The 23,243-nt window shown below is 41.3% G+C and overlaps 1 protein-coding gene across 1 annotated transcript in view; it reads left to right on the top strand.

Moving 5' to 3' along the window:
* Positions 1 to 22,807, top strand: part of CRTAP (cartilage associated protein) — a 33,402-nt gene extending 10,595 nt beyond the window's left edge. The window contains exons 3-7 of the mRNA XM_006851580.1: positions 1,883 to 2,054; positions 4,637 to 4,765; positions 11,338 to 11,483; positions 13,490 to 13,573; positions 22,609 to 22,807. Coding sequence (XP_006851642.1) covers positions 1,883 to 2,054; positions 4,637 to 4,765; positions 11,338 to 11,483; positions 13,490 to 13,573; positions 22,609 to 22,662 — 585 coding nt within the window. The 3' untranslated portion in view covers positions 22,663 to 22,807. The remainder of the gene's footprint in view (positions 1 to 1,882; positions 2,055 to 4,636; positions 4,766 to 11,337; positions 11,484 to 13,489; positions 13,574 to 22,608) is intronic.
* Positions 22,808 to 23,243: the final 436 nt, after the last annotated feature.

The raw sequence follows: 23,243 nt of genomic DNA, 5'->3' as shown, positions 1-23,243 counted from the left end.
TGGCCAAGCTCTTGGCTAATAATTGCATCACTCAAGGACTTAAGGGAGATAAAATTAAGGGTTTTAGAGGGCACTTAGCAACAAAGCTTGGTGAACATTTCAGATCCAAGGGGTAATCCTCAAATTCCGCCATCCTGGAGCAGCCATAAAGGATCTCCACATGGAGAGTCCCATGCTTGTTTCCAAGGCGCCCTGGGCCCTCCAACTTAATAGGTTCTCACATGTATCCCAAAGCACTACTTATATCTTGTGAAACTAAGAGGTTTTGTCAGCCTAAGTTATTTCTCTTCTGTCTGGTCCAGTCAACAACTAGCAGACACTCTTTGACATTTTCTACTTGGTAGCTGACCGCCCTCCCCCATAACTAGTGTTGATGCATGGGATGGGGAGGGGGACGTAGGAGAGGAGAGTGATATCAGATACTTCTTCTCAAGCTTCTATCTTTTTCTTGATACATTTTAAAACTCAGCTTTAATGAGCTACAATGTATTTGTCATATATCTACTAGTATGTTGAGTCTTAACAAATGTATATAGTCATCTAACGTTTACTGTAATCATGATAAATAATTTAAAAAATTTTTAAATTGTGAATCGAGTGAAGGTTTATAGAGCAGATCATCAGTTTTACATCCAGTAAATCATATACTTTGTTTCATTTCAGTGATCTCAATCCCTCACTGTAACCTCACTTGCCCCACTTCCTCCCTGTGATTCTTGGTTCCTTTCCCCCTTCTTTCCTTACCCTTCTGAATTCTGTCCTAGGTAAATGCTGCCCTTTCAATCTCGAACTGTTGACCCTTCTGTTGTGTGCACACCTCACTAGCATTGTGGTTCCCCCATATATTGAACACCTCCAAAAAGTTCCCTCATGCCCCTTTGCAGTTAACCCCTTGCTTGCCCTAGCCTCAGATCCCTGGCCAACACTGATCTGATTCTTGCCACTATGATTTTGCCTTATCTGTGATTAAATTTTCATTTTGATATCAAACTCTACCTAGGTTTTGAATTAAAAAACTAAATAAAAAAATTTACCCATTGCGAGGGTAGACATCTGGATATAAAGTAAGTTTGCATATAAATATGAGGTCAGTTGGCTTCATATTTCATTAAGGCTGATGTGGTTTCTGCAGCATTAATAGTGTGGAGACATAAATGGAGAAAAGATTGAAGTTGTCAAAGACTTCATTTTGCTCGGATCAACCGTGAATACACTCATGGAAGCAGCAGTCAAGAAATCAAACAACACATCGCATTAGGCAAATCTGCTGCACAATATCTCTTCAAAGTGTTGAAAAACAAAGATGTCAGTTTGAGTACTAAGGTACGCCTGATCCAAGTCATGGTATTTTCAATAACCTCATATGTATATGACAGTTGGATAGTGAATAAGGAAGACTGTAGAAGAATTCATGCATTTGAGTTAAAGTGTTGGAGAAGAATATTGAAAGTACCATGGACTGCCAAAAGAACAAACTAATCTGTGTTGGAAGAAGTACAGGCAGAATGATTCTTGGAAGCCAGGATGGCGAGACTTCATCTCTCATACTTCTGACATATTTTCAGGAGGTATCAGTCTCTGGAGAAGGATATCAGATATGGTAAAGTGGAAGGTTGGAGAAAAAGAGGAAGACCCTCAATGAGATGGATTGGCACAGTGGTGGTAGTAATGGGCTCAGTCGTAGCCAGTGATTGTGAGGTTGGCCCAAGATCGGACATTGTTTTATTCTGGTGTGCATAGGGTTGCTATGAGTCAGTACCAACTCAGTGGCACTGAGCAATGAGAGTGGAGCTTGATGATGGTCTTGATTCCTCTGGGAAGTACAAAATCACCTCAGTCTATGGCTGGGAGCAAACTGCACTTGCTTCTCTTTGTGTTTCAGAGCCTGTTTATCCGAGCGGTGCGGGCGTACAATGGGGAGAACTGGAGGACTTCTGTCACAGACATGGAGCTGGCCCTTCCTGACTTCTTCAAAACCTTTTATGGGTGTCTCGCAGCCTGTGAAGGCTCCAGGGAAATCAAAGACTTCAAGGATTTCTATCTCTCCATAGCAGGTGGGTGGTGGAATGTATCCTGGAGGTAAATGAAATAGCTGGAATCTGTCTTCCTTGTACCTCTGTTATCTCTTTGCATGCCTTCTAGGTGACTTGAGTGGCCTCTGAGGAAGTTTTGAGCTTAAATATTAATGGGTACCTGGGGGTAGCTGACACCTGAATAGGTAAGCCATTGATTGAGAAGATACTGTTGGTAAAATAGTTGAGTATACCTTTCAAGCGCAGGCTTTGGGAAGGAGGTCAATAAAGAGTCTATTTACTGCTTGATTAGAGATTCCCCACAAGCTTTCAGGAACAATAAAAATGGTCCCAAGAGCAACTCAGAGTGACTCACATTCCCTGAGATACCTTTGATTAAGGAAATTTTGCAACACACACAAAGGTAGAAGAAACCGTATGGAAGTCATCATTAAGGTTATAGGAAAATACATTATTTTTCTCATTCTATAACAATGTGTGCTCATTATAGGAAGTTTACAAAATATAGGAAAGAAGAGTGAAGAAAGTGAGAAAACTTGCAACACTACCAACTTATTCCCTAGATGTTCCAAGAGTTTTTCTGAAGTGGACAGGGTCACTGCATTCACCAAGAGAAGATTTCCCCAAGTGGTTTGGGGAATGCTAATCCTACAACTACAACTACTAGAAAGGGTACCCTGACCAAATGAGTTTGGGAAATAGCTGTGCCCTTGTTTGTCTCTCTCAGGGAATCACTCTGCACTTTAATGCTTGTTGTTGTTGTTAAGTGCTGTCGAGTCAGTACCAACTCTTTTCAAGGAGCAGCTGGTGGGTTTGAACTGCTGACCTGTGATTCAGTGGTTAAAGGCTCTTCAAAATTCTGCAATATGGAAATACATGTAAATTTCCCATTTCCAAGGGTTTTCACCTTTTTTTGTTAATGGTTCTGTTTTCCTAGAGTACCATTTTTTCTTTTTAAAACAGAACACTTTTTGCTATGGAAAATTTCCATCATGAGTGTTACATGTTACAGCTGACAAACCAATATGGTACATTATTATTACCTAAAGTCTCACAACAACAATAAAGTCATATTTATAGGAGTCCTGGTGTGATGCTATGGACTGGTATGATGCACTGGACTGCAAGGCTGGTTTGAACCACAAGGTCAGTGGTTCAAGCTCACCAGCCAATCCTTGGAAACCCTATACAGGGTTGCTGTGACTCAGAACTGACTTGACAGCACTTCACAACAATAACAAAGTTTATATTATTACCTGAAGTCTATAGGGTTCACTCTTTAAATGCACCATGTTTATGATGCTAACTGCCACTGTTGCTCCACACCTGGTTCTCACTCAGCATCTTTTATCTAGTGTTCCTCTGCTAGTCAGGGGTTCTTCCTCCCAGGCTCCCTCAGGCTTATAGCATCAGGAAGTACTCCTCACACACAGAATAAAGGAACGGGAAAAGGGTGCTTACTTGGAGCAGCAATATTTTGATTATAGAAAAAAAGTCATTAGAAAAGGGAACATTTATTCAGTTCTTTCTAGATGCAGTGCTCTGTTCTGTGCTCCTTATGTGTACACATTATTTCATTTTTGCAACCCTAGCCCTGGTGGCATGGTAGGTTATGCATTGTGCTGATCATAAGGTCAGCAGTTCAAATCCACTAGCTGCCATGAGGGAGAACGATGAGGCTTTCTGCTCCCATAAAGATCTCCAGCCTTGGAAATCCTCTACAGTGTTGCTGTAAGTGGGAACCAACTCCATGGCTCTTCACCATCACCATGAGGAAGGTCCTAGCATTCTCCTCATTTTACAGCTTGAGAAGGTGGAGGCACAGGGAGGCTAAGTAATGTGCTTATGACTCTCATGTAAAGAGCTGGGGATTTGATCAAGGCAGTATGACTGCAGAGTCTGATGTCCTTAATTCCAGTGGAATGTGTCTCACCTGGTTGAGTCCATTCTGTTTAACCTCCTACTTTTACTTTTGAATAGGTAGTATATGCATATACTATAGAATTTGAAATGCACCAAAGGAAAAATCAGTCTCCTGCATTAGTCATGGTTCTGACTGGCACACCTAAACTAGGATAATTCAAAAAGGACTTATTTACAAAGGGAGAACGTATAGAGGTGTAGAGGAGCCACATGGGGCAGGGACTCACATGGTGTGCCTTATCTGAAGAAATTTCTTATAAGCAGACCACTGACTCAGAGAATACAGATATCTTTACCTCTGATAAATTTTGCCAAGTTAATTTCTGAAAAGTGGTCCTCTCTTGCTTCCACTGATAGAAAACCAGAGTGTGAAGTTTCACCATTCCCTCCTTGACACTTGGTGTAACCAGATGTTAACAGCCAGTTTGCCTGTGTATTTTAGGGGAGCATACTAGTCATTTTAAGAATTCCCTTTTGCTGTTTTTCTACTGGGGATTTTTTTTTTCTTATTTGTCTTTTTCTTATTGATTTTCTGGAGCTTTCTGTATATGTAAAATGTTACCCCTTTGTTATAAGCATTGAAAAGATTTTTTCTTTTACCTTTATTTTTTGCACCAAAAGTGGTATCGTATACCAAGTGATGAATGCCCTGGCCTGAAAGTTTGTGTGTGTTCTTTCAGATCATTACGTAGAAGTTCTGGAATGCAAAATACAATGTGAAGAAAACCTCACACCGGTTATAGGAGGCTATCCTGTTGAGAAATTTGTGGCTACCATGTATCATTATTTGCAATTTGCTTATTATAAGTGTAAGTAATCATCTTCTGGGAGACCATGGGCAAGGTACTTAATCCTTCTAAGACTCAGTTGTTTCCATCTGTAGAATAGGGCCATTGGGAAAGTTCACTGAGGTCACATCAACAACCTTGGTGCTGTATCTTATACAAAAAGTCTCATGATTCGGCCTAACTGGGTGTGAATTTAGCTTTGTCACTTACTAATTTCTCTGTGCCTCAGTTTCCTCATCTGTAAAGTACAAGGGGCCTTTAGAAAGTTCTTGAAAACTGGAATTAAAAGATGATGGAATTTTTACATGAAACTTTTTGAAGCCCCATCCTAGAGACAATACTACTAACCTTGTTGGATTGTGGTGAGGATTAAGTGAGCTACTGTCCATGAAATGTTAAGGATAGTCACACACTGGTATAGAGCAGACTCTATCTGACTGTTTTCATCATTGTTTCCATTCCTTCTCATCCTTAACCTTACTTTGCTGACTGCTAGAGTTTTATTCCCATTGGCCCCACTTTGAGCTGTAATGGATAAAATGTGCTCAGTGGATAAAATGAAATGAATGTGGGAGAAATGTTCATTCAAAGTTCAGACTTGAGAGCCTGTCCACTTGGTGCCTCCCTTCTGTCTACCTTTCTTCCTCAGCGCTGCTGGTAGGTTTGAACTGCCCACTGTACAGTTAGTAGCCCAATGCTTAACCCACTGCACTACTGGTAGTAGTGGTGGTGATGTGCTGTGGAGTCGGTTCCTGCTCATAGTGACCCTTTATAGGGTTTTTGAAGCTATAAGTCTTTATGGGAGCAGAAAGCCTCATTTTTCTCCCACGGAATGAAGGGTAGATTTAAACTGCTGACCTTGTGGTTAGCAGCTCAACTCGTAACCCACTATGCTACCAGAGCTCCTTACTGCATTATTGTTGTTGTTAAGTGCCATCAAGCTCTCACAGACTCATGTTGTTGTTGTTGTTAGGTGCCATCGAGTCAGTACCCACCCATAGCGACCCTGTGCACAGCAGAATGAAACACTGCCCAATCCTGGGCCAACCTCACCACTGTTGCCACGCTTGAGTCCATCGATGCTGCCATTTAGCCAATCCATCTCATTGGGGGTCTTCCTCTTTTTCTCTGACCCTCCACCTTACCAAACATGATATCTTTCTCCAGTGACTGGTCCCTCATAGTGACCCTGTATAGCGTTTCCAAGGAGCAGCTGATGGGTTTGAACCTGTGTCCTTGCAGTTAGCAGTTCAGCGCTTATCCTACAGAACTACATCGGGACTCTTGTCATTGTTGTTAAGTGTTGTTGTGTCGGTTCTGACTCATACTGACCCTGTATAGGATTTCCAAGGCTGTAAATCTTTGTGGGAGTAGAAAGCCTCATCTTTTTCCTGTGGAGTGGATGGTGGGCTCGAACTGCCAACCTTGTGGTTTACAGTCCTGTACTGATCCTATGGAATCTCCAGGACTCCTAGAGCTCCTTTATTTATAAGCACAGGAGGTTTTATCAGAAACTACTCTGTCCTAATGAAATAATGGCAAGGCCCCATGACAAAAAGTTTCTTCTGGCTAGAGGACATGCCCCTGGGACACCCCTTCAAGCCCAGGAGCAGCTGGCCCCAGGGCTGTCCTGGGAAGAGTGAGAAGTAACCACAGCTCTCAGAGCTTAGGTCCCATGTTCTTCGTTGGACTTCCTCGTCCTGTAACTACTACCTACCCCGTAAGGAGCTGTGAGTCAGAACCGACTCCAGGGCACATCACCACCCTTTATCCCATCTCCTTTCCTCTTCAAGACACAGCATGTTTTGCATGCTGAAGGACAGACACCCACTGTAGCAGTCAGTCATTTACACTGATTTTTCCCTGAATAAGGAGCTCTGGTAACCACTGCGATACCAGAGCCCCTTGTATAAGTGTTTGATTAATATATACAGTGATACTGTTTATGAAATAAATAAATATACAATCGCTAATGCTATATGCTTTAAATGGATAGATGCATATGTGGATATAGATATACTTTAAACATATATATATATGTATTCTTTAAGCATATATATAAGGAGCTCTGGTGGTGTAGTGGTTACGAATCGGGCTGTGAACCTGAAGGTCAGCAGTTCAAAACTACCAGCTGTTCCGTGGGAGAAAGATGAGGCTTTCTGCTCCCCTAAAGATTTACAGCCTTGGAAACCCTGTACAGGGTCACTATGAGTCAGAACCAACTCCACGGCACACAACCATCACCACCACCAAGGTGACTTACCCAACAGTCACCCGACTCTTTGGGTGGGCCAAACCTCCTCTCAAGATACAACAGAAAGCTTTTCTTTGGTTGGGATATTTTGGGGATCAGCAGAAGGGGGCAGTGCATTATAAACTAGTGTCCTTCCTAGAAATTGCTCTGCACTGAGAGCAGGGATGAGACTTTATTTGCCATTGTAACCCTGGGATCAGCTGTTTGGTAAAAGCATATATGGCCCAGAGAACATTCTATAGAATTCTATAGAATTTTAAAACATGTTTTCATATGTGACAAGCACTTAGCACATAGTAGGCCCTCAGCAAATATTTATTGATTCTGCTTTCTAGTGTTGAGAGGACACTTCTCCACTAGGAAGTGTTGTTGTTTGTGAAAACCTACCTCTTTTTTTTTTTATTATTATTATTTAGTATAATTGACTGGCTACTGCTTTCTTTCACAAAAGGTTATAATATATTGTTGTTGTTAAGTGCCGTTGTGTCAATTCCAACCCATAGTGACCCTGTATAGGGTTTCTGAGGAACAACTGGTGAGCTTGAACCACCGACCTTGCAGTTCAAATGGCTTTGCAGTCTGGCGCATTAACCCACAATGTCACACCAGGACTCTGGTTATAATATACGCTTGTTGAAGCAAAACAAACAGCTCAAGAGATGAACAGAGAAACATTCAAAGCAAACCACACATTCCCATCTCACTCACCTCCTCAGCCCCCTCCCTAGGTGTTAACTGTTTGCTTTTATTTATCTACACTTTTTCTATGGAAGAGGTCTGTTTTAATGAGAATTATGGAAGATTATATACCCAGGTGTGATAGTTAAGGTTTGGCATCAACTTGGATGGCCTGAATTCTCAGTGGTTAAGAGGGTTGGTGGTTCAAACTCACCAGCCACTCCTTGGATACCCTGTACAGGATCCATATGAGTCAGAACTGACTCAGTGGAACTTAACAACGATTGCCCATGAAAAGATTTAATATAATCACTTCCCCCATGATGTGATCTCATGTGACCAGCCCTGATCTGATGTAATGATCCTATGCATTGTAAATCCTCATTTCTATGATGTGAATGAGGCCAGATGCAATCTACAGGATTTGGTTGTATTTTGAGTCAATTACTTCCAAGATCTAAAAGAGATTAAAAGGGCTGGAAGGATTTGTTTATTTGCTTGTTTTTGTTTTTAAAGTTTTATTGTGAATTATGTGATAGTTTACATGGGAGAACATTAGCTTTACATTCATCCTATCATATATCATTTCATTGCCATGCTTACAATCCCCTCCATGCATCATCAAACAACCAAACGGTATACCCTGCAAGCCTGCCCCCCCCCCCGGTCGTCAGCACACAGCCCCTCGCCCTCTCTGGGTCTAGAGTCCCCAGCCGCTCCATCTCTCCACGTCATCGTATCTGCTTCCATCTCTGGCATCACTGTCTCTCTGGGTAGGATCCTGCTTTCCACTCTTTTCCTTTGATGATCCCAGGGACCTCCACTCCTGATTTGCAAAGTCAACCACTCCTCTCCTTTGCTACAAAACATCTACCTTTACATTTCCAACCCTCACAGTCAGGCTTGATATTAATTATTCACTATTGTACCACATGAGTACTATCCCCATCTCCTCTTCATCAGCACCGCCCAGACAGATAGGATACTACTCATTGGAGATTTTACCTTCCTCCGAGCCCTCTGGATCTAGGCTCCCTCTTGAAAGCTTATAAGCCAGTCACTTCTTGCCTTTGTAGCCCCCTCCCCCCCCAACACACATACTTTGGGTAGCCAATGTCCAAGTTGTCCATCATTCCTGACGATCCTGTGTACTGACGGGGTGGAGGTGATCCTCGCTGTAAAGACTTGTTCCTTTACTGCTTCCATAGGTGTAGGTCAAGTTCATCAAATTGTATCAGATTACTCTTTTTTCCCTCTTCTTTCTTCTAATTGAGTTCTAATCATCCAGCCATTGAAGCCAGGTCAAGTGGGTATGATCTGCAAGTGTGGGTATTCTTGTGCATATGCCCTCTTATCAGCTGGATGCTTCACTCTCCACTATAGTCCTCTGTGGCTATGTCACGGACTCTGGGCCCACGAGTCCCCAGATCTTGCCATACTGCTGGCCAACCAGTTCTCCACCTGGGTTCACAGGAGTCTATTGAATGTGGTAGGACTTAGCTTGCAGCTTCATTGCTGTTTCTCCCTCACTTCCCCTTATTGGTGACCAATGTGGTCACTAGTCAGAGCGCATGTCTGCTTGTGTATTCCCATTGAGTCTTAGTCTTGGAAGGGAGTTTGTCCTGAGGGGACCTGACCACTTGCCTTGATGGCTCCCAGGTGAACAAGTTGCTTGTTCTTCTAGTAGTCAGTTGGACTTCCTTGCTTGTTTTTTTAACATGGAAAATGTCAAGCCTATATGGAAGTAGAGAGGGTTGCATAATAGATTCCAATGTGTCTCTCACCCAACTCCAACTGTTATCAACTCTTTGTCAATCCATGGTTTAAACATTGTCTGTCGGTTGCAAACATAAGCTGGCCTTTATTTCATTTTCATGAAAGTTTGTGCTGATACTTTTCTTTTACTAAATACCTGTTGCATGCCAGCCGTATGGTGGACTTTGGAATTTGGATAAGAATCTCTGAGGTCGTCTAGTCTGTCAAGGCTAGCAGAGGAGGAGTTTAGATGTGTTCTAGACACATCCTGGCTTTGTCTGCTCCACCCTGAGCTCACATGACCCACACTCTGAAAATAGCTTTACATGTCATAGACTGTGACAAAGACTTATAAACACTGGTAGATCCAAACCTCAGGCTGTGCTTCCTGCTCCCCAGAAAATGTTTGCTTTTGGGGGTTACACATTTTCTTAGTTATCTGAAGAAATACTACACGTGGCATGGGTGTCTTTAATGAGCAGAAATTTAGTTTCTCACAGTTGAGAAAGCTGAGTCTGAATTTAGGGAACCTAGGTTGAAGGGTAGGTCTCTCAGTTGACTCTGGGGAAAGAGCTTGCTCCTTGATTACCTGCTAATTTTATATGGCTTGGTTTCTATCCTCCTCCACCTCTGTTAGTTAATTTGCTCTTTTTGTATCTAAGAAGAGATATAAAATACATCTTACTCTGACTCATTAACATAAAACCATTCTCAAATGGAATGATAATCCTAGGAATGTTGTTAAGTACCTTCTAGTCAACCCTGTTTAGGGTTACCAAGGAGCGATTGGTGGGTTTGAACCGCCAACCTTGTAGTTAGCAGTCCTGTGCTTGTTCTATAGCACCACACCAGTACTCCTAACCACAGATTGGAATTTACCACACATATTATTGAGGGCCATCATAATCTAGTCTATAACACATTCAAACACTAAAAGTAAAATTTAATTACTAAATTGGCTTCTTAACAATCGTCTGCTCTGCTTTGATCTCTTCTTAAATTACAGACCTTACTGACTTTGTTGAGGACAGGGTTGCTTCTTAGGAGTGACTAGTGAGTTTGAACTGCCGACCTTGTGATTTATCCCACGGGGCCACACCAGGACTCTAATCACCCTGTATGTTGTTAAGTGCTGTCGAGTTGGTTCCAACCCATAACAGCTCCCTGGATAGGGTGTCCTTTTAAAGTTGTAATTACAGAATATGACCAGTGGGTGGCAAGATTTAGTCATACACAAGTTTTAGTTGTTGGAGTGGAAAGTGCCAGAGTAAATGCCCAGGGGCTTTTGTGTCTCATTGTCTGAAACTTTCCATTAGCCTGCCCCCACTCCCAAGATAAATCCCAGCCCCTGCAAAATCTCACTGCTGAGGTGCTGTGAAATGGGTATCACTATCCTGGAGAAGCTGGAGGTGGGAACCCCAGTCCCCAGGAGATATCAAGAACAGATGACTATTGGATCTCTTCCAGCTCAGTGTTTACCTTCCTTTGGTTTTTCAAATATAGTTTAGCTCTAGGGGCCAGTCTGGAGACTGTGGCCCATCCAATGGGACCCAGTTGTGTAGGTCAACTGTAGGCCCTAAATTATGAGCATGTTCTTCTGAACTTGTCCTCCGTAGCTCTGTGGAGCTGACCTTAGAACTCAGCCTTCCTTGGGGTACTGGGCTGTGAGACCTGCCCAGGTTCCTAGAGCTGGAGGCCCTATGCAGGCATTTCTGCAAAGGTATCTACGTAACGAGTAATGCCCATGTATCAAAGCCAATCATCAGGCCAGATGGACTGCCTAGAAGGGGCTTGTTCACGAACTTTCTCTTTAGAAAGCTTTACTTCTGGGATGGGTGGCTGGTAAGAGGAAGCTCAGGGCAGGGTTTGCTGAGTTCCCTGTTCCCCGCTTTCTCCCTGAATGTAGTGAACGACCTGAAGAACGCAGCCCCCTGTGCCATCAGCTACCTGCTCTTTGACCAGAACGACAAGGTCATGAAGCAGAACCTGGTCTATTACCAGTACCATCGGGAGAAGTGGGGCCTCTCAGACGAGCATTTCCAGCCCAGGCCAGTAAGTGCACGTACCTGTGCCCCGAGCGGTACTTTCTCATTTCTCCACTTTGTTCTCACTTTCAGGACACTACTGTGCCTACTGAGGAGATGGGCTCGTTCTCTCTCCCCCTTCCCTGTAGTTTATTTGTTCTTTTAACATATCACTGCTTTAGTCTGACATGAAAATAAATAAAAACTACAAACCTTACAGAAATATTTCATTTAGAAAATGAAATGCTTTCCTAAGCCCACCTCGTTTTACCTCTTGCTTTAAAGGTAAACATTTAGTTACTTATACAGCCTGCAATTGTATACTGATACAGAAAAGGGATAGACTCTGCATACTATCTTGCAATTTTCACTGCCTTAACATGAAGCTCTTCCTGAACACTTTTCCATGTCACACCCATATAACCCCTTCATTTTCTTTTCTCATAGTTTCATGGTGTATGTTCTTTGATGGACAAACTTACAGTTTTGCATCCAGTTTCAGAGACCTCTGTGAATTAGATATTACGTTCAAAGTATCTTTTTTTTTGTTGATCTTTGTCTCTAAGTTGTACTGCCTTTTACGGTTTCAATAGGTTCTCTGGATTGCTATACATACATTGTCCTACCCAGTTCATGCCTCTGCTTTTTCACATACGCACACACACACATATACACACCTACTCATACTCTCTCTCACTTGTTTGTTCCACTGACTCAATTGGCTGCTCTTTTTATTAATATTATGTACATATGGTAAAATTCATTTCTTAAAAGTATATAGCTCAGTTGGTTTTAGCATAGTCACAGAGGTGTACAACCATCCCCATATCTCATTTTCTTAGTTTTCTCAACAATTTATGAGGTATACATTCAACTAATAATAATATTGTCACTATTAGCTGCCGGGGAATAAGCCCTCTGACTCAGGGTGACCCACACACTCCACTGTCTCGTTTGTATCACCCCAAAGAAAAACACCATTCTTCCCTCTCACCAGCCCCTAGCAGACCTGAGTGTACTTTATGTCTCTATGAATTTGACTCTTCTGGAAATTTCATGTTATCCTATCATATGTTAACCCATCTGTTGGTAGACATTTGGCTTGTTTCCACTTTTTGATGGTTATGAATAATGCTGCTATGAACATTCATATACAAGTTTTTATTTAGACATGTTTTAATTTCTTTGAGTGGAATTGCTGGGTCATATGATAACCCTGCGTTTCACCTTTTGAGAAACTTCCAGACTGTTTTCCAAAGTGGCTGCACCATTCTATATTTCTACCAGGAGTGTATGAGGATTCTTATTTCTCCACATCCCCTCCAACACTTGTCATTGTCTGTCTTTTTAATGATAGCCATCCAAGTGGATATGTGTCCACTCTTTTTTTTTTTTTTATGTTTATATTTTCCATTTCATTTTTTTTTTTTTTTTAAGGTTTTTATTGTGGATTGATTGAAAGTTTACAGGGCACATCATCAGTTTCACATTCAACTATTCATATGACTTGTTTCATTACATTGATTATAATCCCATCCATACATCATCAGTTAACAGTGTTTCTCTCTACCCTCTTTAGCTTTTTTTTTTTTGCGGGGGGCGAGGGGGAAACTTTGCCTTTTTGGAATTTACAGTCTCGGCTTTTAGGGAAGGTTTTTACATTTATCTGTGGATATCCAGGGCTCATGTATGTGATTACTAACAAGCATAACTGAATAATCAGATGAGGGACATTTTGCTATGTCTGCTAGGTGGCTAAAGTCTGATCCTCAGAGCCTATGGTTTGCACGGTCTGCAACGCTTGGGCCCACAGGGACTTGAACTCCTGACCAGGTCTGCACAGTCTGCATCAGATTCCCCCTTATTTTCCACTCTTTTTTAAAGTCAGTGTTTTGGTGGTTATTTTTCCATGGCACTGTGGCTAAGATCCACTGTGGAGGGATACCAAATTGGGATCATTCCACTTTAAAATGCTGAAGCGCTGACATTAGAAGGCTGATCATATAAAACTGTTCTCTGCTTGTGTCTGGACAGGAAGCAGTTCAGTTCTTTAATGTGACCACACTCCAGAATGAGCTGTACGACTTTGCTAAGGAAAACATCATGGATGATGATGAGGTAAGTTGTCATGTTCAGTGCATGTCTGGCTAAGAGAAAATATGACTTACTCACATACTTGCTAAAATCACTGGAAGGTCGAGTTGTCCCTGAAAATAAGAAACAGAAGGAGACCTTGGGAAATCTGGATTATGTGGGTGTTTTAATGAAAGTCAGAACACTAGCACAGAAAAGATGACTTTCTAGGAACGCGAGACTGAAGCCCCACATTTCCTGATGGGGAGCACAGAGCAACATACCAGGAACTTGTGACGTCACCACCAGTTCCTAACGCTGGGGAAATCTCAGTGACTGTTTCATTGCTCTACACTCTAAAGTTACCTGGAACCCTCCCCTCCCTGTAATTTTTATATGCCAGACTATTATGGGGTTTCTTTTCCTTTTTTTCAAGTCTTTACTCTTTTAAGTGTCATCTTATCATTTTCTGGAATTTTCTTGAAATTCCTGACTTAAGTGTCACTCAGTTGATTCTGTTTTTGAAAAAGAGACTGAACTGGTTATAAAGTTATCATTTGTGTTGGGGCAGCTTAGTCACAGAAAAGCTATCATTAGGGGCAGTTTTCAGAGCAAACCAGGAAATGCATTTTAAGACAACTAAAGACATGCTGGTGTGGCACTGTAGGATAAGCACTCGACTGCAAGGTTGGTTTGAACTGCAAGGTCGGCGGTTCAAACTCACCAGCCACTTCTTAGAAGCCTTACAGGGTCACTATGAGTTGGAAACAATTCGAGAGCACTTAACAACAACAAGGACAAGCTGGCCACTGGGGCTGGAAGAGAGCTGAAAGACAGTTCTAGTATGGCTCCTCACTTTCTGGATGAGGCGCATGGGATACAGAAAAGTCACGGGACCTGTGAACCAGAGCCTAGAGTCCCTGTGCTTTCCACTGCCCCAGTTTTAGGTGAGAAAGTGAGGCATTGTCTTGGAATTTGTTTGATGTCTAAGAATCTGTGGGATAGATCCATCACTAGGCATTCATTTTCTTCTCAAAGCGTCAGTTACCAGTAAAAAACAAAAGTTATCAGTAAAATGGTAGTAATACTATTGACCCCATAAGGAATGGTTATTGCATGTGGAATAAATTGCATGTATAAATTGGCAAGTGCTACATGTGCCATGTGTCTTCGGTTGGGTCCCCTCAAAGAAAAGCCTGAGCTAGGACTCTCTCTCTCGCTCTCTCTCTCTCTCTCTCTCTCTCTCTCTCTCTCTCTCTCTCTCTCTATATATATATATATATATATATATATATATATATATATATATATGCCTGTATATTTTCCAGACTGTAACAACAACCTTGTGTGTATCTGGCAGCATTCTCTCCTTTGGGGAATGGCTTTACAGCATCCTTGTGGTCCTAGAGTCCTGGTGTGGTGCTGTGGGTTAATGCATCAGACTTCAAAGCCATTTGAACTGCAAGGCTGGTGGTTCAAGCTTACCAGCTGCTCCTTGTAAACCCTACACAGGGTCACTATGGGTCAAACTGACTTGACGGCACTTAATAACAACAACTATATATATATATATTAGTTTTCATTGTGAATTGAGTGAAAATTTACAGGGCAGATCATCAGTTTTACATCAAATGAATCATATCCTTTGTTTCATTACAATGATTATAATCCCCTCCATGTACCATTAGTTAACAGTATTTCTTCTATTCATTTTACCTATTTTTAAAAACACTCAGGCATATATAATAATTTAAACCAACAAAGGGCACATTCTGCAAGCCTGTCTCCTGGCCACCATCTCTCAGTCCCTCTAATTCCATGAATCCAGAGTCCTCAGCAGCTCCCCATCTCCGCCTCCACCTCTGGTGTCCCTGCTTCTCTGGATAAGGTCCTGCATTCTGCTTGTCCTCTCCTCCCTTGATGGTCCTAGGGTCCTCTGTTTCTGGACTGTAAAACTAACTACTCCTCTGTTTTTGTTAAAAAATTTCTATCTTTAAAATTGTGACAGTCACGAAATATTGCCATTTCAATGGTCCATTTTTGAGATGTTTTAAATGGTTTGATGTGGCATCGAATTTCATTATTTTGCATGTGAGTATCTAGTTATTCCAGCATAATTTGTTGAAATAACTTTCTTTCTCCACTGAGTTGTCTTGGTAGCTTTATTGGAAATCAGCTGACCATAAAGCTGAGGGTTTATTTTAGACTAAATTCTAGTCTAGAATAAACTCTCAGTTCTATTCCACTGATCTATATTTCTATCAGTACCGCATTGTCTTCATTATTGGTTTTTGTTGTTGTTGTTATGTGCCATAGGGTTAGTTCTGACTTATGGCTACCCTGTATAGGGTTTCCAAGGAGTGGTTGATGGTTTGAACCACTGACCTTGTGGTTAGCAGTCCAGTGACTATCCTACAGCACCATAACAGGATTATTATTGTGGTGGTGGTTTTGTGCTATGAGTCGGTTCTGACTCATAGCAACCCTGCATAGGGTTTTCAAGACTGTAAGTCTTTACAGGAGCAGAAAGCCTCATCTTTCTCCTGCAGAGCAGCTGATAGATTTGAATTGCTGACCTTGTGGCTAACAGCCCAAGTCATAAACCGCTATGCTACCAGGGCTTACCTAGACTTATTGTAGTTTGTAGTAAGTTTGGAAACTGTATTTGTAAGTCCTCCAACTTTTTTTTTCCTGGGTCCCTTGTATTTCCATATAAAATATAGGATTGGGTTTTCAATTTCTGCGGAAATGCAGCTGAGAATTTTGATAGGAAATGTGGTGAATCTACTTGGCACTATAGGATCAGCACAGGACTTCAAACCACAAGATTGGCAATTCAAATCCACTAGCTACTCCTTGGAAACCCTATACAGGGTTGCTTTGAGTTGGAACCAACTTGATGGCACTTAACAACAAGAAGCCATCTATCAAGTCTTTTGATTTATGAATATGGGATGTCTTTCCATTTAGTTAGGTCTTTTATTTCTTTCAGCAATGTTTTCTTAATTTTTGCTAAACTTGTTCCTAAGTATTCTTTTTTTTTTTTCTGAAACTTTGTATTGTGAATTGAGTAAAGATTTTACAGAGAAGATGGTCACTTTTACATTTAACAAATCATACACTTTGTTTCATCTCAATTATTGCAATCCTCTTCATGTAACAATAATTATCCTACTTCCTCCCTGTCATTCATTTTTCTATTCCACCCTCCTTTCCAACCCTTCTGAACTTTGTCCTTAGGTAAGTTTTGCCCTTTTGATCTTGAATGGTTGACCATTCCATGGTGAGTATATCTTGCTAGCGTTGTTGTCTCCCCTATATACCTTTCTACCACGTGGCTGAAAATTGGGCCACAAGGGTGAGTTCTATTCCAGAACTGAAGGGTGGCTGGGGACCCCTAGTCTCAGGTTTCTCCAGCCTCTTTCTGATCAGTAAGCCCAGTCTTTTTTATATTTTTAAGTTTTGTTCTACATTGCCTCCCAGTCTATCCAGGATCGTCTAATCTGATCCCTTTCAGAACAGTTGGTAGTGGCAACTGGGTACCAGCTAGTTCTTTTGGTACCTAATATTCTTTTTGATGTGACTGTAGATGGAATTGTTTTCTAATTTTCATTTTTTTCTGTTTATTACTAGTGTATAGAAATAAAATTTTATTTTTATATATCGTTTTTGTATCCTGTAAACTTGCTGATTGTGTTTAATTCCATGTGTGTGTGAGCATGTGGATTCCATAGGAGTTTCGATATGCAAGATCATGTCACCTATGAATAGTTTACTTATTCTTTTCTCAATTGGATGCCTTGTTTTTATTTTTTCTTGCCTTTATTTTTAAGACTTTCTACACAGCATTTTAGTAATGCTAACAGTGGACATTCTTGTCTTATTCCTACAAAAAGCATTCAGTTTGGCACTGTAAGTATGATGGTATTGGAGGGTTTTTCATAGATGCTCTTTATCTGTTTGAGGAAGTTCTCTTCTACTCCGAGAATGTTGAGTCCTTTTATCATGAAAGGGTGTTGGATTTTGTCAAATGTTTTTTTTCTGTGTCTATTGAGAGGATCGTGTCATTTTTGTTTCCATTTTTAATATTCTTTTGTAAACATGATTTCCTAGTGACTGAGTAATATGGCATGAGAGTTTTAAATATAAACTTCTTCTTTTAACTTTTTGCTCTTAAAAATAACACCCAAACTGAAAAGAAGAAACCCACTGGTGTCAAGTTGATTCTGGCTCTTGACCCCATGAGACAGAGTAGAACCACCCCATAGGGTTTCTAAGGCTGGAAATCTTTAAGGAAGCAGTCTGTCATACCTTTCTCCCACAGAGCGACTGGTGATTTCAAACTGCTGACCTTTCAGTTAGCAGCTGAGTGCTTCACCACTGCTCCTCCAGGGCCCTTATGAATGAATAACATAACCACGAAACTCAAACAAGTGCAGCAGGTTAGTGATTTGCTCCATGTCACATGGCTAAAAGAGACCACGCTTCCTTACACCAGGTTTTAAAATGCCGAGGATTCTTGGATTTGGCACGCTCATGATAAATAGCACATCATTAAAGTCCCTGGCATAGTTAGCTTACTAAATGAGTTAAGTGAGGTTTTAAATAGTGAAAGAAGCAATCCATCTATAAAGAATGAGCTATCCCAAAATATAACAAGTAATGGCATATAATCATTGCCAAATGCAAACATAATCAATACAGGAAAATCCTTTGTTAATGTTGTTAAGTGCCATTGAGTCGGTGCCGACCCATAGCAACTCTGTATAGGGTTTCTTGGGAGCAGCTGGTGAGCTTGAATCACTGACCTTGCAGTTCAAATGGCTTTCCTTAATTCTTTAAAACTGTGAAACAAAACATTAGTGTAATTTGGGACTTGTATTTGTGGATGTTTCTGTATTATCTGTTATAGATTGAATTGTGTCCCCCTAAAATACAACGAGTGAGCTCTGGTAGCGTAGTGGTTACGAATCGGGCTGTGAGCCGCAAGGTCAGCAGTTTGAAACTACCAGCCGTTCCGTGGGAGAAAGATGAGGCATTCTACTCCCGTAAAGATTTACACCCTCGGAAAACCTGTACAGGGTCGCTATGAGTCGGAACCGACTCGATGGCACTTAACAACAACAACAAAAAATACAACGAGGCTTCAAAAATCGGTTGTTGTTGTTAGGTACTGTCTAGGCAGTTCTGACTCATGGCAACACTATGTACGAGGCACTGCCTGATACGGTACCTCACAATTGTTTTATGTTTGAGCCCATTGCTGCTGCCATTGTGCCAACCATCTCGTTGAGGTTTTCCTCTTTTTTTCTGAACTTCCAGTTTATCAAGCAGGTTGTCCTTTTCCAGGGACTGATCCCTCCTGCTAACATGTCTGAACTATGAGAGATAAAGTCATACCTTCTTTACTTTCTAAGGAGCATTCTGGCTGTACTTCTTCTGACATAAATTTGTTTGTTCTTTTGGCAGCCCCTGGTACTTTCAATATTCTCTAAAGCCATAACTCTAATGCATCAATTCTTCTACGGTCTTCCTTATTCAGTGTCCAACTTTCACATGCATATGATGTTACTGAAAAATACCATGGCTTAGGTCTGGCGCACCTTAGTCCTCAAAATGACAGTTTTACTCTTGAACACTTCAAGTCTTGTGCAGCAGATTTGCCTAATGCAATACATCATTTGATTTCTTGACTTCTTTTTCCATGAGTGTTGATAATAGATTCAAGCAAAGTGAAGTTTTTGACAACTTCAATCTTTTCTCCATTTATCATGATGTTATTTCTTGATCCAGGGGTGAGGGTTTTTGTTTTCTTTATATTGAGGTGTAGTTCATACAGAAGACTGTGGTTTTGATCTTTAAGTCCTCTTCACTTTCAGTTGCATATTGAGGTTGTTAATGAGTCTTCTTCCAATCCTGACACCATACTCTTCTTCATATAATCCAGCTTCTTGGATTATTCGTTCCACATGTAGATTGAATAAGTATGGTGAAAGAATACAGTCCTGATTTTAAACCATTCAGTATCCCCTATTTGATTGATAGTATCTGTTTGAACAACTGCCTTTTGGTCTATTTACAAGGTTCCTTATGAACACAATCAAATATTCTGGAATACCCATTCTTCGCTTTATTCATAGCTTTCCATGACCCAAACAGTTGAAAGCCTTTGCATAGTCAATAAGGCACAAGTAGACATCTCTTGAGTATACTCTGCTTCCAGCCAAGATCCATCTGATATTAACAATGATATCTCTCGTTCCATATCCTCATATGAGTCCAGCTTGAACTTCTGTCTGTACCCTATTGATGTAATGTTGAGGTAGTTTTTGAATTATCTTTAGCAAAATTTTACTTGCATGTGATATTAATTATATTGTTTGATGATTTTCACATTCTGTTGGGTCACCTCTCTTTGGAATGGGCACAAATATGGATCTTTTCAAATTGGTTGGCCAGGTAGCTGTCTTCCAAAGTTTTTGGCATAAATGAGTGAACAACTCCTGTGCTGCATCAGTTTGTTGAAAGATTCCAATTTGTATTCCATCAATTCCCAGAGATTTGGTCTTTGCCAATGCCTTGAGTATACCTTGAACTTCTTCCTTCAGTACCATTGGCTCTTGATCATATGCTACCTCTTGAAAAACTGTTTGAACACTGACCATTTCTTTTTGGTACAGTGACTGTGTATTCCTTCCATCTTCTTTTGATGCTTTCTACATCATTCAGTATTTTGCCCATAGAATCCTTCAATATTGCAAGTTGAGTATGCCACCATTTGTCTGTTTGTTGTACTGTGGTGACTTGCATGGTGTTGTGATGCTGAAAGCTATGTTACTGGTATTTTGAATATCAGTAGGGTCACCTGTGGTAAACTTCCAGACTAAGAGAAAAATGGGTAGAAGAACAAAATGAAAAGATAATGGAATTTTTTTCCCATGAGCTTTTTGAAGCCTTTGTCAATTTTAACTTCTATACCTGTGGGGACTCCTGATGTGGCGCTGTACAGTCAGCACTGGACTTAAAAGAACTATAAGGTCAGCAGTTCAAATCCACTAGCTGCTCCTCAGAAACCCTATACAGGATCTCTATGAGTTGGAACTGACTTGATGGTATTTAACAACAACAGGATACCTATGGTTATAATCCCATTTGGGACTGGGTTGTCTTTGTTATGTGAATGAGATAGGGTTAGTATAGGGTTATGTTTGTAATCAATCTCTTTTGAGATATAAAAGAAATAAGGTAAGTAGATGCTTGGAGAGCGATGCCACATCATATGAAGAAACTAAAAGAGACAAGGATCTTCCTCCATAGCCAACAGAGAGACATAGCCTTCCAGGAGAGCTGAATTCAGATTTCTAATCTCCTAATCTGTGGGAAAATCAATTTCTGACTATTAAATCCACCCACTTGTATTTCTAGTCTAGCAGCACTTGAGAACTAAAATAATATCTTTCTGGGGTTGAAATGTTGGTAATAGCTCCTGAAAGTTGGCACACAGGTAAAGAAGTTTTCAGACACAGACGAAAATACATGCATGCTTTTGAGTTTCAGATTTTGATGAGTGTTTGTTTCAGAAACAGAATGTAATTTGATGGACTGATTTATTGAGGGAGTGTTCTTAGGTAGGGAAAAGGAAGTTGGTCTTGCCTTTTTTAGACTCTCTTACCAGGACCGCAAGGTCGGTGGTTCAAACTCACCAGCTGCTCCTCGGAAACACTATTTAGAGATGCTATGAGTCGGAACAGGCTCCACAGCACTTAACAACAAAAGAGTTCTGGTGTGGCTCTGTAGGATAAGGAATCAACCGAAAGGTTTGTTTGAGCTGCAATTTTGGCTATTCAAACTTACCCCGCACTCCTCGTAAACCCTATACATGGTTGCTATGAGTCAGTTGGAACTGATGCAACAGCACACAACAGGAACACCACCAGCCTGTCAGGAGTCCCTGAGTGGCACAAATGATTAACCATATGACTATTAACTGAAAGTTGACTTTTCAAAGCCACCCAGTGGCACTATGGAAGAAAGGTCCGGCACTTTTCTTAGTAAAGATTATAGCCAAGAAAACCCTATGAAGCAGTCCTACTGTAATACATGGGGTCCCCATTGCTGTTGTTAGGTGCCCTTGAGTCAGCTCTGACTCACAGTGACCTTATGCACGACAGACTGACACTGGCTGGTCCTCACTGTGCCATCCTCACAATTGTTGCCATGTTTCAGCCCATTGTGGCAGCCTATCTTTTGGAGTCTTCCTCTCTTTCACTGCCCTTCTACTTTCCCAAGCATGATGTCCTTCCCCAGAGACTAGTCCTTTCTGAGAACACGTCCAAGTATGTAAGACAAAGTCTTGCCAACCTCACTTCTAAGGAGCATTCTGGCTGTATTTCTTCCAACACAGATTTGTTTGTTCTTCTGGCAGTCCATGGCATTTTCAATAATCTTTGCCAACACCCTAAGTCAAACGCATCAATTCTTTGGTCTTCCATATTCATTGCCTAGTTTTCACATGCAGATGTGGCCACTGGAAATACTATGGTTTGGGTCAGGTGTACCTTAGTCCTCAAAGTGACATCTTTGTTCTGACACTTTAAAAAGATCTTTTGCAGAAGATTTGGCCACCATTGTTGTTGATGAGTGCTGTCCAGTGGGTTTTAATTTATAGCAACCCTACTTAGAGTTTCCAAGGAGCAGCTGGTGGGTTTGAACCCCCGACCTTTCAGTTAGCCGTTCAGGGCTTATCCTATAGTGCCACACCGAGACTCCATTAGTTGGATTCAAATCAACTTACCAGCAGTGGATTTTGGTTTCTCAGTCTGTCATTGATTGTTTGCTGCTGACAAAAGTTGGTGTGTAACCTCTTTGGTGAGGTACTCCATTTAGCCAAGAGCAATTATTCAGAGAAGCAGCAGCTGCCAGCCATTAGCAACCAACACTCACAGCTGTTGCAGGATGGGAGCACCAAAGGAGGAGATCTGTGTGAGGCAGCAAGCAATATGGCCTCTTAGAAATAGTCTTACCAACTCTTTTAAAGTAAAGTCATCCACTTAACAGAAGTGTGCTTTTGTCTTTTACAGGGAGACGTTGTGGAGTACGTGGATGATCTTTTGGAGATAGAGGAGACCAGCTAGTCTGCAGCAACCAAGGAGACTTCCCTTGATGTTCAGGAAACACGGGGCATTCTTTGTCCTCTGTTTCCCAATGGCCCAGGTTTTGGATACCTCAGAGCCTTCCCTTGCTTGACTCTGTGAAGTGGAAGGGAAGCCCCCATCTCTCACTCCATGTAACTAGGGGTCAGCCTGCTTCTCCGTGCTCACACCTGTCTTGCAATCTTAATACCTTTTCTTCCTGTGTTTGTCCCTCTCTTCCCATGTTCACACCTGCCTTCCCCATGTTACTGTCTTTCTCACCATGCCGGAGGAAAGAAAGGACAGTCTTCCATGCTTTGTTTCTTTCTTTCCTCCAGAAAACCAGTATTATATTTTAAATAAGAAAAACACTCCTAAAAGATGGTAATTGTGAGAACCTACTTTGGCCTGTCTGCTCTTCCAGATTTTAGTTTCCCTTTTCCACTCCTTTTCAGGATAGATGGTCTTTATTTAGTCTGGCCTGCCCCACTCTGGCACCCGATGAAAAAACAGGACAGTGTAAAGTGCAGAAAAATGGACCAAGACTTTTACATCTCCACTCTTACAGTTGTTGGTTGAAGACT

The sequence above is a fragment of the Chrysochloris asiatica genome, unplaced genomic scaffold, assembly GCF_000296735.1.
Source record: "Chrysochloris asiatica unplaced genomic scaffold, ChrAsi1.0 scaffold00030, whole genome shotgun sequence".
Taxonomy (NCBI): Eukaryota; Metazoa; Chordata; class Mammalia; order Afrosoricida; family Chrysochloridae; genus Chrysochloris; species Chrysochloris asiatica.
This window is presented reverse-complemented; position numbering and strand designations above follow the sequence as displayed.